Here is a 14,879-nt window from a genome sequence, read left to right as displayed (position 1 = left end):
TGGAAAGAGCATCTGCCCTTCAATTGACTGTGTAAAGGGAACATGGCCTGGGATAGAGGAACTCAAGGACCAGGAAATCCTGCAGGGAGAACTACAAGAAATTACAGCTCTGAGGAGGGCTTCAAGTGAGTCAGAAAAAGACAAATGAGTACTGCCCCAGCAGCTGAAGACAAACAGCCCAAGAGAAGAGAGGAGAGTTAGAGGTGTTGACTTTCCAAATAGGAAGAAAAAGCACAAGACCCCACATAGTCAGGGAATGAAGAGCTGCTTCCTAGTCAAGCCCTGTTGAAACAAGGGCAGGAACCATAGTCTGGTGCCCTCAAAGGTGTCTCAAGGGGCTCACAAGATGGCATGATGCTGGGTGAATTTCTTGAGGGGAAAAGGCAGGAAAGGAACCGAGCCCTCGCAACAAGAGCAGCATTCTTTTGGTGGAGGTGACATTCTCCCAGACCTCTTAATTCCTCTCTCAGACCCTGGACTACCTGTCGCCCATCCCTTTCTGGCCAACATTTCCCAGCGCCAGCTCTCCAGCACAGCACTTTGGACCTCGGCTGCCCCCACCAGACCCATCTCTCTTCTGCAGCCCGCTGACCTCGTGGCCTGCTAGGTTCAGGTACTGGTTTGAGGTTCTCCCTAGAGGTCTAAGGAGGTGCTGGCTGAGGAGGGGTGGGGGCCATGCCTACCAGTTGCCACAGGAAAACACAGAAATCTAGTAACAGAAGTCTGAGGTATAGTCTAATTCCTTCTCCTTCACAAATGGAGACCCAGGGAGATTAAAAATTTATTTACCAACCTGGGCAACATGGTGAAACCCCATCTATAAAATAGAAAAAAATTAGCTGGGCATGGTGATGGGCGCCTATAGTCCCAGCTACTTGGGAAGCTGAGGCAGGAGAATCTCTTGAACCGGGAGGCGGAAGTTGCACTGAGCCTAGATTGCACCACTGTACTCCAGCCTAGCAACAGACAGAGACTCCGTATCAAAAGAAAAGACTTTTTTATTTAAAGCTGGGTGCTGTGGTTCACGCCTGTAATCCCAGCACTATGGGAGGCAGAGGTGGGAGGATCACTTGAGGCCAGGAGTTTCAGACCAGCCTGGGCAACATGGTGAAACTCTGTCTCTACTCAAAATACAAAAATTAGCCAAGTGTTGGGGTGGGCATCTGTAATCCCAGCTACTTGAGAGGCTGAGGCAGGAGGATCGCTTGAATCCGGGAGGCAGAGGTTGTAGTGAACTGACATTGCGACACTGCACTCCAGCCTGGGTAACAGAGCAATACTCTGTCTCAATAAAAAATTAAAAATAAAAATTTATTTGTGGTCAGCTAGCATGATGGAACCGAGACTAGGATTCAGAACTCCTGACGACCAGGCCAAAAGGTTTTCTATTGTGCCAATATTTCCTGCAGCCAAATTGCAGGAAAATAGATGTTGGAGGGGCTTGGGAGCCCTGCAGCTCTAAGACCATGATGTGCCATGTGGCTAACTTTGGGAAAGCACCTAAACAGATAAGATTACTTAGATGTCTACCTGAGCTGACCTGGGCTGAACGAATGGAGGGGGTAGAGAACTGAGAGCTTCCTTCCACCCAGCTCAAGTTACTTCTTATCTTCTCAGTCATCTGACCCAGCTCCATCCTCAGCACCAAAGGATCTTAGAGCAGCAGCAGCAGCAGCAGCAGCAGCATAGTCAAACCCCAAGGTAAAGCCCAGACAAGGAGCAGGATTAACGGGAGCCCATCTGCCTGCCAGGTCTCCCCTTGTGACCAGTCAGCGCTCTCAAAGCTCTCATATGGTTAAAACTCTCATACTGTTGCCCACCTCTGTGCTTGCTCCATCCTTCCCAGAAAGCCCCACTTCCTGCTCACCACACACTCAGGGAAGTGGCAGCGGTGGGTGAGTCTAAAGGGTTTTTCCCCCTGGCTTAAAGTCCCCCAGCCAAGAAGCCTTGGTCTCAGCAGCCAGATCCCTATGCTAACCTCATGACCAGAAAAGAGAAGGACTGGGTGATAAAAGTGCAGATGGTGCAGCTGCAGAGTGCAAAGCCCCACTTGGATGACTACTACTACCAGGTGAGCCCCACGGTGCTCTGCCCAGCCTCTGACCTTGGGTCAAATGCATCTGGACTCCCAGGCCCTCTCTGATCCCCTCTTTGGCTCATAGAGGTCATGTCTGTTCAGGTGGGAGAGAGAATCACTACAGGATAGGGGCCATATTTCTAAAGTAGACATCCCAAACTCATTTCTCTCTATCCTCTTCCATTTCAGCCAACTAAGATTATTTCCAGTTCCCCAAACACACTTAGGTTTTGTCTCCATTCTTGGCTAAGAATTTTCCCTGTTCACCCAGGAAATAATGGACTTTCTCACCTTTGTACGCTTAGAAATGTCAGGGATGTTATAAATAGTGGGATTCAGTTTGTTTAACTGAACAAACGACAGCAGACATGTTCACTCGTTTTCCCTTGTTTCCTTCCTGCCTTTCTTTATGGGACAAGTCTTTGTCCACAAGTTTTTGAGTTATCTAAGGCTGTTTCAACTACCTCCTTTTTTTTTTTTTTTTTTTTTTTTTTTTTTCTTTTTGAGAGTCTCCCTCTGTCATCCAGGCTGGAGTACGGTGGCATGGTCTCCGCTCACTGCCACCTCTGCCTCCTGGGTTCAGGTGATTCTCCTGCCTCACACTCCCAAGTAGCTAGGATTATAGGCATGCACTACCATAAGCATCTAATTTTTGTATTTTTAGTAAAGATGGGATTTTACCATGTTGGCCAGGCTGGTCTTGAACTCCTGACCTCAAGCGATCCACCTGCCTCAGCCTCCCAAAGTGCTTAGATGACAGGCCTGAGCAACTGCACCCACCTGGCTGTTTCACTTTTACCATGGTATCTGTGAGCCTCCCATCCAGGACCCCACCCTTGTCCCCTTCTCATTTACATTACATATTTTTCCTTTCTTTGCACCAAGCTTCAAAAGCCCTCCTTTTCTGCTAGCATCACTGAAAGTGAAATCATTTTGTACTCTTGCCTTTTTGGCATTGCTTCTAAACAAAGGAGTCTTTTTCAATTCCTTGTTGGCTTGTCAGTGATTTCAGTTTAGGATTTCTCAACTTTAAGAAAATGTCAGAGCTGCTGAGCGAATCCACAGAAGCATAAAACTGGCCTAGAGGGCAACCAACAAACACATCCCTATGGCTAGTTCTGTGCTTCAAGCTCTGGATGGCCTTCATACCATCAGGTAACTGACTTTTAGAAAGCACAGGTGAAGCCACAAGATTAAATGGGAAAGTGGAGAAGACAGGTGGTGTGCAGTGTGTGTATACTAGGACATGAGGAATGCAGGAAGGTTGCAGATGATGGAACAGGCTTGCTCACTGGCTCTCCACTTTGCTCTCTGCCCTTTCATCAGACTTGGTGGTGGTACCTAGTCTTTAGGTATTTGGTATATGAATTCCAATATGGGTGATGTGGGGCCCAGGGTGCTTAAGACACTTTAGAATAACTGCAAGGAGGGCCTAAGTTACCAGCATGATTTCTGGAATGATACTGTAGGAAAGAGTGTTAAGAGGCTGTACTTAGCTGAGCACAGTGGCTCATGCCTATAATCTCAGCACTTTGGGAGGCCAAAGTGGGCCAATCGCTTGAGTCCAGGAATTTAAGACCAGCCTGGGAAACATGGTAAAATCTCATCTCTACAAAAAATACAAAAATTAGTCAAGCATGGTAGCACACACCTGTGGCCCCAGCTACTGAGGAGGCTGAAGTGGGAGGATCGCTTGAGTCAAGGAGGTTGCAGTAAGCCAGAGATGGTGCCACTGCACTCCAGCTGAGTGATAGAGGGAGATCCTGTCTCAAACAAACAAAACTTATAACACACACAAAAGCAAACAAACAAAAAAATTTAAAAGAAGAGACTGCACATGGCAAACTTAATTCTAAGTTCAAAAGATAGGGTGTTTGTTTTCTCCTATTTCATGCATTCTCAGGAATATTACCAGAAGCTAGAGAAGAAGCAGGCAGATGAAGAGCTACTTGGACGAAGAAATGGGGTTGAGTCCCTCAGGCTGGTAACGCCTTACATTCAGAAGGCAGAGGCTTATGAGTCAGGTAAGGTCAGGGCTGACCTGCTGACTTGGGCTGGGCATCTGGGTGGACAGAGCATGGGAGGGGGAGAGAAATGTGCCTCTCCTGACTCCTCTCATGCAGTGGTCCGAATCGAGGGTTCCCTTGGCCAGGTAGCTGTGTCGACATGTTTCAGCCCTCGCCGAGCTATTGATGCTGTACCTCATGGAACTCAAGAGCAGGTGGGAGCACTATCTTCCCAGACCTTTTTCTCTCCCCTTTGGAAGAAGGGTCTAGAACACTCTTGTGTTTGAGTTAAGACTGTGACCTAAGAGAGAGGAAGAAGTGTGATCAGACCTTGTTTCTAGCCTTTACAGCTCAATCTCTAGCTAGTCAGAGGCCTGGGTGGGGGCTGTGGCACTGTGGCTGATAGCTGGTGACTCTTTTCTCCTAGGATATAGGAGTTGCAAGCAGTCAGAGGCTTGGGGTATTATACCGGATTGAGAAGGTGAGATATCAGTTCCTTAGGGACAAGTTCTGAAGTTACCTTTGAGAATGAGATATTATCCAAATTTACCTCTTTTTCCACCCTCAAATTCCAAGATGTTCCTTCAGTTACTAGAAATAGAGGAAGGCTGCAAGGATAGGCCTCCAAAGCCCTGCTTTTCTGAGAACCAAAGCAACCAGGTTGAGAAGCTCTTCCAGACCTTAAAGACCCAGGAGCAGAACAATGTGGAGTGAGTGCGGGAGGGTTCCACCTCAGCCCAGGAAGGAAAGGAGCAGCAAAGACATTTGTCTTGCTTCTGCCTCTCCTTTCTGGCATGTAGCCCTCTCCTCTATGTAGAGCTCTGGAAATGCTCTCCTCTCTCCCTTGTAGGGAGGCAGCAGATGGCTTCCTGCAGGTGCTCTCTGTGAGGAAGGGCAAGGCCCTGGTGGCCCGGCTGCTCCCCTTCCTGCCCCAGGATCAGGCTGTTGCCATTCTATTGGCTATCACCCACCATCTGCCCCTCCTGATCCGGAGGGATGTGGCTGATCAGGTACTGTGGCATTGAGTGGAGAAGAGGCTGGTCTCCTGAATAGGTTAGGGGTCGTTCCTCCCCTCCAGTCCCCACATGCCCCAGAGGTGCCAGAGAAAGTGCTGGGCACAGTGAGGGATGCTGCCCTGGCCACCCTCAGGCAAGGAAGTTACAGAACAAACTACTATAGGAACAGTGAATCATCTTCAGGTATGATGAACAAAAAGAAACAGGTGTATGGTTGCACAGGTGTGAGTGTGCTGTGGAGGTTTGAGTAAAAGATTAGGAAGCCCTGATAAATGTTGAACCCCTATCTACTTTGCTTAGAGAAGGCATCCTAGGACAAGTGGGTACTGAAGGTGTCAAAGTTGGGGATGGAGAGTCATAGTGGTGATAAGCCTAGTAAGTAACCTCACCAGAAGGTGCCAAAGGCAGCACAGGGAGGGAAGGGGCTGGAAGCAAGGTAAGGGGAGGTGAAGTTGTAGTGGAATTTGGGAGGTGCTTACTGATCTTCTTGCAGGCCCTACAAGTGTTGTTCAAACCTCTGGGCAAGTGTATCAGTCACCTGACCCTCCATGAACTCCTCCAAGGACTTCAGGGACTAATGCTGTTACCACCTGGCTCCTCAGAGCAGCCAGTCACCGTGGTGCTTCAGAATCGGGTAACATGTCTAGGAGGCTTTTGTCTTTCCATAGATGGCTTTCAAGTTGGTATCACTGATAAGAGATAAGTTGGGGGACAGTTTCATTTCTCCACAAATCTTATCCTCTGCAATGTTTCTCAATTTCTAGTAAGCATAGGATCAGCTGGCAAGCTTACTAAACCCCACTCCTTGGTCCCACTCACAGTCATTCATTGGGTCCAGTGTGAGGCCCATCCCCCTTCTCTTCTTTTCTAATAAGCTCCCTGATTGCTGCTGATGTGAGCCTCTAGAGCATGTCTCCAAACTTGTGTGTACCTCTTTGAGTAAAAAAAAAAAATTCTAAACCCACGTGTTTATACTGCTACCCACGTGTTTATAAATCAAATACATGCCACACTAGTAATAGGCACATAATATTTTATTTTTATTTATTTTTTAGATAGTCTCACTCTGTCACCCAGGCTGGAGTGCACTGGCATGATCTTGCCTCCACCTCCCAGGTTCAAATGATTCTCATGCCTCAGCCTCCCAAGTAGCTGGGATTACAGGTGTACACCACCATGCCCAGCTAATTTTTGTATTTTTAGTAGAGACATAGTTTCACCACATTGGCCAGGCTGGTCTTGAACTCCTAACTTTAAGCGATCCGCCAGCCTTGGCCTCCAAAAGTGCTGGGATTACAGGCATGAGCCACCATGCCTGGCCAATAGGTACATAATAAAAAATAGAAAATTTTAAAGAATGAGACTCTAGATGTCAAAGTTATGATGCTGTCTTCCAATATCACAGTGGATTATCTCGTGTATGCCACACTGAAGGTCTTTGCTTTAAAGTAGTGCCTCTTAAAGTGGGGTTCACAGAATACCTGCCCCAGATTCCTGGATGCATTCCCAATCTCCTACGAGTCCAGCAAAGAATTATGCATTTAATCAGCTCTCCAATAGTGTCTTTTGGACTGTTCAAAGCAGTGATTCCTATGGGAAGGTTACAGAGTTCTTTGGCTCATCAGTGTAAAACCTGACAGCCCTTGTGGGTATTTTGCGCTCCATCTCTAAATGTGAACCTGCCCTTTAGCTGGGAAGACAAAAGAGTCAGGAAAGCACCGAATGCTGAGAGTGAACTCATTTTGCCCTGGAATATACGTATGTCATTTGCAGTTTGGAATATCTTTGCTCTATGCCCTGCTGAGTCATGGGGAGCAGCTGGTATCGCTGGATTCTTCCGTAGAGGAACCCAACACTGACCATACAGCTTGGTAAGATCATAAAGGCCTTGTAAATACTATTTTGGCACCCCTGGGATATGCAGACTGAGCCAGATGAAGTATTTTCTGAGGCATTTTCAAATACTGAGGAGAAGGTTGGATAAAGAAAGAAATAGCATCTTGTAGCTGTTCTGCTTTTATTCTATAGTGCCCTAAAGTTTCGGTTTCTCCTGGGAGGCAATATAACACAGTACCTACGGGGACAACCTTTGAGTTTGGACCAGGTACGGTGGCTCACACCTGCAATCCCAGCACTTTGGGAGGCCAAGACAGGCAGATCACCTGAGATCAGGAGTTCGAGACCAGTCTGGCAAACATGGTGAAACCCTGTCTCTACTAAAAATACAAAAATTAGCTGGGTGTGGTGGCAGGCACCTGTAATCCTAGCTACTTGGGAGGCTGAGGCAGAAGAATTGCTTGAACCCAGGAGGCAGAAGTTGCAGTAAGCAGAGATCCCGCCATTGCACTCTAGCCTGAAGAACAAGAACGAAACTTCATCTCAAAAAAAATCACCTAGGTTTGAATTCTGGCAGTATCACATTACTAGCAATATATCTTTAGGGCAAATTCTTTCACTTCTCCTAGTTCGTTTCTTTATAAGCTAGAGATGATGGTATTAACCCCTCAGAGTTCTTAAAATTAAATAAGAAGGGAAATGTGTAAAGCACTAAGCATTGCTTGGCATGTACCAAACATGCAAATGTTACCTCTGAAGTGCTACCTGGGGTGGGGGACAATGGTAGTAGCAATGGAAAGGTAATGAGAAACCCTGGCCCTGAGTCTGTTTCCTAAGCAAATTTATTTGCTTATATTTGTATTTATGCTCTCTAGGACAGACATGGTGGTTCTGATTGCCTGGGAGATAGCCCAGATGCCTGCAGCCTCTCTGGCAGAACCCCTGGCTTTTTCCAGCAACCTACTTCCCCTGTTCTGTCAACATGTGGACAAACAATTGGTTCAGCAGCTGGAGGCCAGGATGAAGTAAGTAATAGCAGAAACAAAATCAGAGACCCTTGTTCAAGCCCAATCTATGTTCTGTTATTTGCTTCACTGCTTCCTTCTTTTAAATTATGAGAATAAAGGATCATGTAGAAGTAGTTGTACACACTGACATTTACTGAGTAACCAGTCTTGACCAAGTCTTCAGCCAAACCTTTTAATTTATTCCAGGAGCTTTGGCCATTTATAGTGCTAAGCTATTTGAGGGCAAGAATTAATTTGAGAACCTGAATTCATTCATTCAACAAATACTTGAGGAACAACTATTCCAGGATATAAGCATGAATAGCATAGTCAACTCTGTCCTCAGAATTATTGCTAGAAAGAGCCAGATACTAATCAAATCATATAAATACTTGTAAAGTAGAATTGTGCTTGCAGTTAACACCTGTTCTCTTTATAGGTTTGCCTGGATCTACTGATCTGTTTGTTCTGGAATACATATATCTTGGAAGTCGAATCATCAGACACTGGCTGCATAGACTATGTTTACAGGGATCCAGAGAGTCTGAAGACATTTCTTACATCTTTACATATTGGAGAACCCGTCCCCAAACATTTTCATATCCTTTCTTCAAGAACCTAAATGATGTGCCTAAAAATAAGACATGGCATAGTAAGATATAATAAAAGAGCTAAGAGAATGATGTGTTGGAACTTGCTTGTAAGTTAGGGCCTATAATCAAGGAAGGCTATCTTATGTGTGAGTGCTCCAGGAATATCTTTTTTTTTTTTTTTTTTTTTTTTTAAGACAGGGTCTTACTCGGTCACCCGAGTGCAGTGGCACCATCATGACTCACTGCAGCATTGACCTCCAGGATCAAGTGATCCTCCTACCAGACTTCTGAATAGCTGGGAGTACAGACATGTGACACCACACCCAGCTAATACTAAATTTTTTAATTTTTTTAGAGAGACAAGGGTCTCCCTGTGTTGCCCAGGGAGGATTCCAGTGATTCTCTCTACTTGGCCTCCCAAAGTGCTGGGATTACAGGCATGGAAAGAATGTCCTGATTTTAAGGGACAAGGCCTTGTTGTAGCTAACACAAGTATAACCTTAGAAATTGCTTTAATGTTGCCATTTTTTCTAGAGAGAAAATAGCCTCAGCTGAGCTTAGAAGGTTGAATATATCTCCATTGTAATAGAAAATGTTTGGTTTCAGCCAGGTGCAGTGGCTCATGCCTATAATCTTAGCACTTTGGGAGGCTGAGGCAAGTAAATCACCTGAGGTCAGGAATTTAAAACCAGCCTGGCCACCATGGTGAAACCCTGTCTCTACTAAAACACAAAAATTAGCCAGTTGTGGCCTGTGCCTGCAATCCCAGCTACTCTGGAGACTGAGGCAGGAAAATTGCTTGAGCAGGAAAGGCGTAGGTTGCAGGGAGCTGAGATCATGCCACTGCACTCAGGCCTGGGTGACAGAGCTAGACTCCACCTTAAAAAAAAAAGGTTTCATTTTGACAAATAAGATCATGCATTCATGAACAAATGCTGGAGTACCTTTCATGAAATAGGCACTGTTTTAAGTACTAGCGGGGACAGTAGTGAGCAACAAAGTCCCTGCTCTTTTGAAGTTTACATTTTGATTGGACAGGAACTGGCAGAAGATAGTATTTATCACAAGTAGTGATAAATACTATGATTAAAAACAAAACTAGGTAAGAGAGACTGCAGTAGAGGGGACTTTAGATTGACTGGTCCAGAGAGGCCTGTCAATAGAGGTTTCATTTATGCTGAAATGTTCTGAATATGGAAAATGATGTGTTGATAAGAAGGTACTGCTATCTTTTAGCAGTCTTTTCCGAATGCCTACACAACCCCTCTTCTCATCTCAAAGCCTTTGCTGCTTTGCTGCTCTCCTTCTCTGCTGATGATCTTGGATCATACTCTTGAGACAACAGACAGGAACTCTACCATCTTCACCCCTTACTGACTCCGTGTCTTTTCCTGTTACAAGGGACATTATTTGACTTCAACTTTCGGGTCAACACCCTCATTATGGATCCACGCTTAAGACTTGGTCCATTCTACCAAGGAAATGGCACCACCCTAGAGTCTGTAAGCAAACGCAGTAAGAAAAGAGGCAGAAACTGGGTTCCAGGGGAGCAGGAGGCAGTTGGACCAAGAAGGCAAAGGGTAATGCCGCAGAGCAAGAACAGCTGCAAGGACCTGCTCCGCTAAGCTAGGCCTTCAAGCATGCCAGGCTAGTAAAGCAGACTGGGACTGGGGCCAGGGCAAATGTGGCTTTGCTGGAGAGGCTGGTACCGCCCCCAACAGGAAAGGAATGGAACCGACCAGAGACAGCCGAGAGGTCCTGCGGGAGTCACGAGACCGAGCGTGAGCCGCTGCGTATACCGCGCATGCCCATTGCAGTCAGGTTCCGGCTAAAGTGACCGGAAGTAACGGCCGGGCCAAGATGGCTGCAGAGGAGGAGGTTGCGAGTGCTGCTGCCGCCCGCACTGCGGTCATGGGGCAGGTTCTACCCATGCTGTTGGTGCGGGTCCCCGCCGAAGCTATGGGGCAGCTGGGCTCCCGCGCGCAGCTGCACACACAACAAGAGGTTCTGGGGAGCCTGACAGCTGCGGGCAGCCTCCAAGTGCTTTCTTTGGCGCCTGGCAGCCAGGGCGCGGGTCGCTGCTGCCTGGAGGGTCCCTTCTGGCAGTAAGTGCTGGGGAGAGCTGGGCAGTGGGGGGAGTACGGAGCTGGCCGAGCCCCAAGGGATCATGCCGAGGTTTCCCTGCAGGTGTAGAGGTGGCGGGAGAGGGGTGACAGCCGCAAGAAACGCCCCAGAGGTGAGCCTGGTTTCCTTTAAGAACCTTTCCCTCGACCTCAAGCGCTCTCCTTGTTGCATCCCGGTAGCCCAGCTCCCTTGTTCTGGGTGGGAGGAGACGACATCCAGCTCCTCTGCCACCTGCGGCGAACTCGGAGAGGGTTCCAGCTGAGGCGCTGATTCCTTCTTTATTCAACACAGGTTGATTAACAGTGAGAGGGTCGAGTCTCATGCCCTTTTCTTCTTTCAGTTAAAGATGACAGCTGAGGATCATCTCTAGTTTGAATCATCCTGATACCTTTTTCATGTCCTTGAAATGAATAGCGTTTTCCTTCAAATATAGTGCTCTTCTTTAAGGACAGAGTCCAGTTTGTCCCTTCACTTACTCAACAAATACGTGTGCCTGCTGTTATATAGGAGCAGTGCCTAAAAAGTTGAGTAAGACAGTTTCTTGTGAAGCGCGCATGTTTTGGGAAGACGAACATAATTACAATAATGCATTAAATTCTACTTCTGTAACTCTCAGTTCAGTACTTAAGACTTTACATCATAAAGTTTGGGAGTGCCTTCTTGGTGTTTTGAATGGGCTTGTTTTTTTTTAAAAGGTAACTTCGCTGTTGCCCAGGCTGTAGTGCAGTAGCTCAGTCACGGCTCACGGCAGCCAGCCTCAACCTCCCGGGCTCAGCATCCCGAGTAGCATAGCTAGAACTACAGGTGTGCGCCACCAGGCCTGGCTAATTTTTCTGTTTATTGTAGATATGAGGTCTCACTATGTTGCCTAGACTAGTCTCAAACTGCTGAGCTCAAGTGATCCTCCCTCCTCTGCCTGCCAAAGTGTTGGGATTACAGGCGTGAACCACTGAGCCTGACCTTTTTTTTTTTTTTTTTTTTTTTTTTAAATAAGTGTTTTCAAAACTCTTTAAGACGAGTAGCCAAAAGATGTCTTATTCATCTTGGAAGCTTCAGCTCCTCTAACAGTTCCTGACACTTAGAGATTAATTTGATAAATGAGTGAATGCTTAGCCTCTTCTGGGTTTGTCTTCCCTACCCTTGATGTCTAGTTGCTAGGAAGAGGAATCTTTGCATTTGGTTTATAAACTATTCCTTATAAACTAAGTTATTTATAAACTAGCTTAGGGGAAGTTAGTTTATTTAGCAGTATCAAGTACCTATAATTGTGGCTCTGTAAAGAGAGGAATGGGGCAGAAAGAAAAGAAGTAGAAATCATTAGGTGTTTGAGAACCCAGCAGAGAAGGTAAGACCCACATGACATAAAGGAGGCATTCATATGCTAGTTCATGAAATTTGAGTGGAGGAGGACCAAGAAAGGTATTTTTAATTTTTTTATTTGAATTGAATTTTAATTGAGTTAAAACACTTCACAGGGTGGCATGGTTAAAGTATTTAGAGTTATTTACTTTTTCAAAGTACATAGGTCTTTTTTTTTTTTTTTTTTTTTTTTTTTTTCCCTGAGACGGAGTTTTGCTCTTGTGACCCAGGCTGGAGTTAGTTCAATGGCGCGATCTCGGCTCACCGCAACCTCCGCCTCCTGGGTTCAGTCAATTCTCCTGCCTCAGCCTCCCGAGTAGCTAGGATTACAGGCACGCGCCACCATGCCCAGCTAATTTTTTGTATTTTTAGTAGAGACGGGGTCTCACCATGTTGACCAAGATGGTCTCGAGCTCTTGACCTCATGATCTACCCGCCTCGGCCTCCCAAAGTGCTGGGATTATAGGCGTGAGCCACCGTGCCCGGACGTACATAGGTCTTTATATATCTTATTTATTGCATTGAGAATTTCCTGTCTTTCCATGTGGCAATATTGTCCCTATGCTAATGATGTCATAGTCCTCTTCCTTTTAAATATATCTTAGTTCAAGTTTTGTATATTTGACATTTAGGTTTTCTACATTTATCAATGTGAACAGAAACGTCAATATTTTTATCTAATAAGGATTTAATAGCACTTTAATGATATAGAACTATAGTATAAAATATGTAATAGTGCATAATATTATGTACTTTTATTAGTTTTATTACTAATTGAATTAAATTGTGTGTGTACCACAGTAGTTTTATACACTACTCCAGAAGTATAAAACGTACTGCTTCTGTAGAAAAAGGATGAAATTTTATCAGCATGGTGTAGCCTCACCTCTTTTCATTGTGGTGTTTTCAGATTTGGGTCTTTTATTTGTAATATGTAATTTAATTTTAACATTTAACTTGAAGCTGAAGCACTATCAGTCTTTCCAGTGTTGATTTGACATTACAGTTTAAGAATTCCATAACTGTGCTGTTTAGTAATAGTAGTCATTAGCTACATGTGCTTGTTAAAAAATTTGGTTCCTCAGTTACTCCATGTTTCAAGTGTTCAGTAACTGCATGTGGCTGTTGACTACTGTATTGGGCAGTGCTAATATAAAACATTTCCATCACAGAAGGTTCTATTGGGCAGAATCATTCAAGATTTTGGAATCATCAGACTATAAGTACAGATCTCTTTTTAAAAGTCAAAACATTTAAGTTATCAAGAGCCTATTTTGTAACCACCTCATAAATAATACACGTATTGTTGATACCTACCCTTGATCATGACAGTTTGTTTAAACATATTAGTTGGGATTAAAGATGAAAGAATAAAAGGAGCCATCATTTCTTGCTCTGAGCCTCACATTTTTGTTTTTTACCACCCACTCCTGTATTTTTGTTTTGGTGTAAAAGGGAAAGTGAGAAGAGGAGGGAAGTCCTAGAGCAGTTGACGTTCTCTTAAACTGAAGTGTAGAATGAATGCTGTCAGGTCAACTAAACTGTTTTTTACTTATTCAGCCCTTCTGCTCCCACTATTGTGGGTAAATATTATTGTGGATATAGAATATAATCTAAACCTTTTTCTAGCTTTGTATGGGAGGATTCTCGTAACAGCAGCATACCAACTGACAAGCCCAAACTGCTCGCTCTTGGTGAAAACTACGAACTGCTTATCTATGAATTTAATTTGAAAGATGGAAGATGTGATGCAACCATTTTGTATAGCTGTAGTGGGGAGGCATTGCAAAAGCTCATTGAAGATCAAGATATCAGTAAGTATCTACAGGTAGTCTTTCAGCATATTTAAATTTGTGACATTACCATGTAGTGTGATATACTTCAGGAAAACTTCTCATAGACGTGAAATCAGGTCTACACTGTTTGATACAGTAGCTGCTAGGCAGATGGGGCTATTGAGCACTTGAAATATGGTTAACATGAATTAAGATATACTTGTGTCATATACATTTTAGATTTTGAAGACTTAGTACTAAAGTAAAATATCTTGATGTTTTGTATTTTAATTACTTTTCAAAATATTGAAATATTTTGGATATAAGCCAAATAATGTATATTAAAATTAATTTCACTTGTTTCTTTTCAGTGTGGCTACCAGAAAAGTTTATTTTTATTTATTTAATTTTTCTGTGACAGAGTCTCACTCTATCACCCAGACTGAAGTGTAGTGATGCCATCTCAGCTCACTGCAACCTCTGCCCTCCACAGTTCAAGCAATTCTCCTGCCTCAGTCTCCCGAGTAGCTGGGATTACAAGTTCTTGTCACCATGCCCAGCTAATTTTATATTTTTAATAGAGACAGGATTTTGCCACATTGGCCAGGCTGCTCTCAAACTTCTGATGACCTCAAGTGATCCGCCCACGTGGGCCTCCCAAAGTGCTGGGATTGCAGGCATGAGCCACCCCTGCCAGAAAGTTTTAAATCATGTATGTGGCTCACATTATATTTCTATTGGACGAGTGCTCATCTAGACTGCTTATAGAGCTGTTGACTGCACAGAGCAGAAATCAAGTACTCAGGCCTCTATTTTTAAAGAAGTAATATATTCTTCATCCTTGATTATAAGGTTTTTTCTTTGCTTTAAAAAGTAAAAAAGTGATTGTTCTTACGGGGTCCCCTGGGTAAGTTGGCTTTTTTGAATCTTCCTTCTGGTGTGCTATCAGACTAGTGTAAACAGAACCAGGTCGTTGCAGGCCATCTTTATTCATCCTCTTACCCACCTCCCAATGACCACTTGCTTAGGTGGGTATGAATGGTAACTGCTTAGAGTTAAACTAAGTCCAGTTCCTTTTTTGTTTTA

General features: G+C 44.6%; 2 protein-coding genes across 19 annotated transcripts in view; both read left to right on the top strand.

Annotated features, from left to right (window-relative positions):
- The window catches only part of PATL2 (PAT1 homolog 2), a 46,425-nt gene extending 37,803 nt beyond the window's left edge, over positions 1-8,622 (top strand). For all 5 annotated transcript variants that reach the window (XM_054239569.2, XM_002753410.6, XM_078334149.1 and 2 more), the window contains 12 exons: positions 471-613; positions 1,618-1,701; positions 1,930-2,071; positions 3,981-4,101; positions 4,201-4,298; positions 4,511-4,564; positions 4,660-4,793; positions 4,934-5,093; positions 5,593-5,733; positions 6,873-6,970; positions 7,811-7,960; positions 8,382-8,622. In XM_054239569.2, coding sequence (XP_054095544.1) covers positions 471-613; positions 1,618-1,701; positions 1,930-2,071; positions 3,981-4,101; positions 4,201-4,298; positions 4,511-4,564; positions 4,660-4,793; positions 4,934-5,093; positions 5,593-5,733; positions 6,873-6,970; positions 7,811-7,960; positions 8,382-8,400 — 1,344 coding nt within the window. In that variant the 3' untranslated portion in view covers positions 8,401-8,622. The remainder of the gene's footprint in view (positions 1-470; positions 614-1,617; positions 1,702-1,929; positions 2,072-3,980; positions 4,102-4,200; positions 4,299-4,510; positions 4,565-4,659; positions 4,794-4,933; positions 5,094-5,592; positions 5,734-6,872; positions 6,971-7,810; positions 7,961-8,381) is intronic.
- Positions 8,623-10,383: 1,761 nt separating this feature from the next.
- SPG11 (SPG11 vesicle trafficking associated, spatacsin) overlaps positions 10,384-14,879 on the top strand; it is a 97,198-nt gene continuing 92,702 nt past the window's right edge. For 12 of the 14 annotated variants that reach the window (XR_013520914.1, XR_013520912.1, XR_013520913.1 and 9 more), the window contains exons 1-2: positions 10,384-10,640; positions 13,648-13,832. Coding sequence is in view for 6 of the 14 variants with exons in the window: in XM_002753407.7 (XP_002753453.4) it covers positions 10,396-10,640; positions 13,648-13,832 (430 nt within the window). In the remaining 8 variants the exon portion in view is untranslated. The remainder of the gene's footprint in view (positions 10,641-13,647; positions 13,833-14,879) is intronic. The other 2 variants (XM_054239567.2, XM_078334146.1) reach the window with 1 other exon arrangement.

This window comes from Callithrix jacchus, chromosome 8 (genome assembly GCF_049354715.1).
Source record: "Callithrix jacchus isolate 240 chromosome 8, calJac240_pri, whole genome shotgun sequence".
Classification (NCBI taxonomy): domain Eukaryota; kingdom Metazoa; phylum Chordata; class Mammalia; order Primates; family Cebidae; genus Callithrix; species Callithrix jacchus.
Note: the sequence above shows the minus strand (reverse complement) of the source record. Positions and strands in the feature narration are given on the sequence as shown.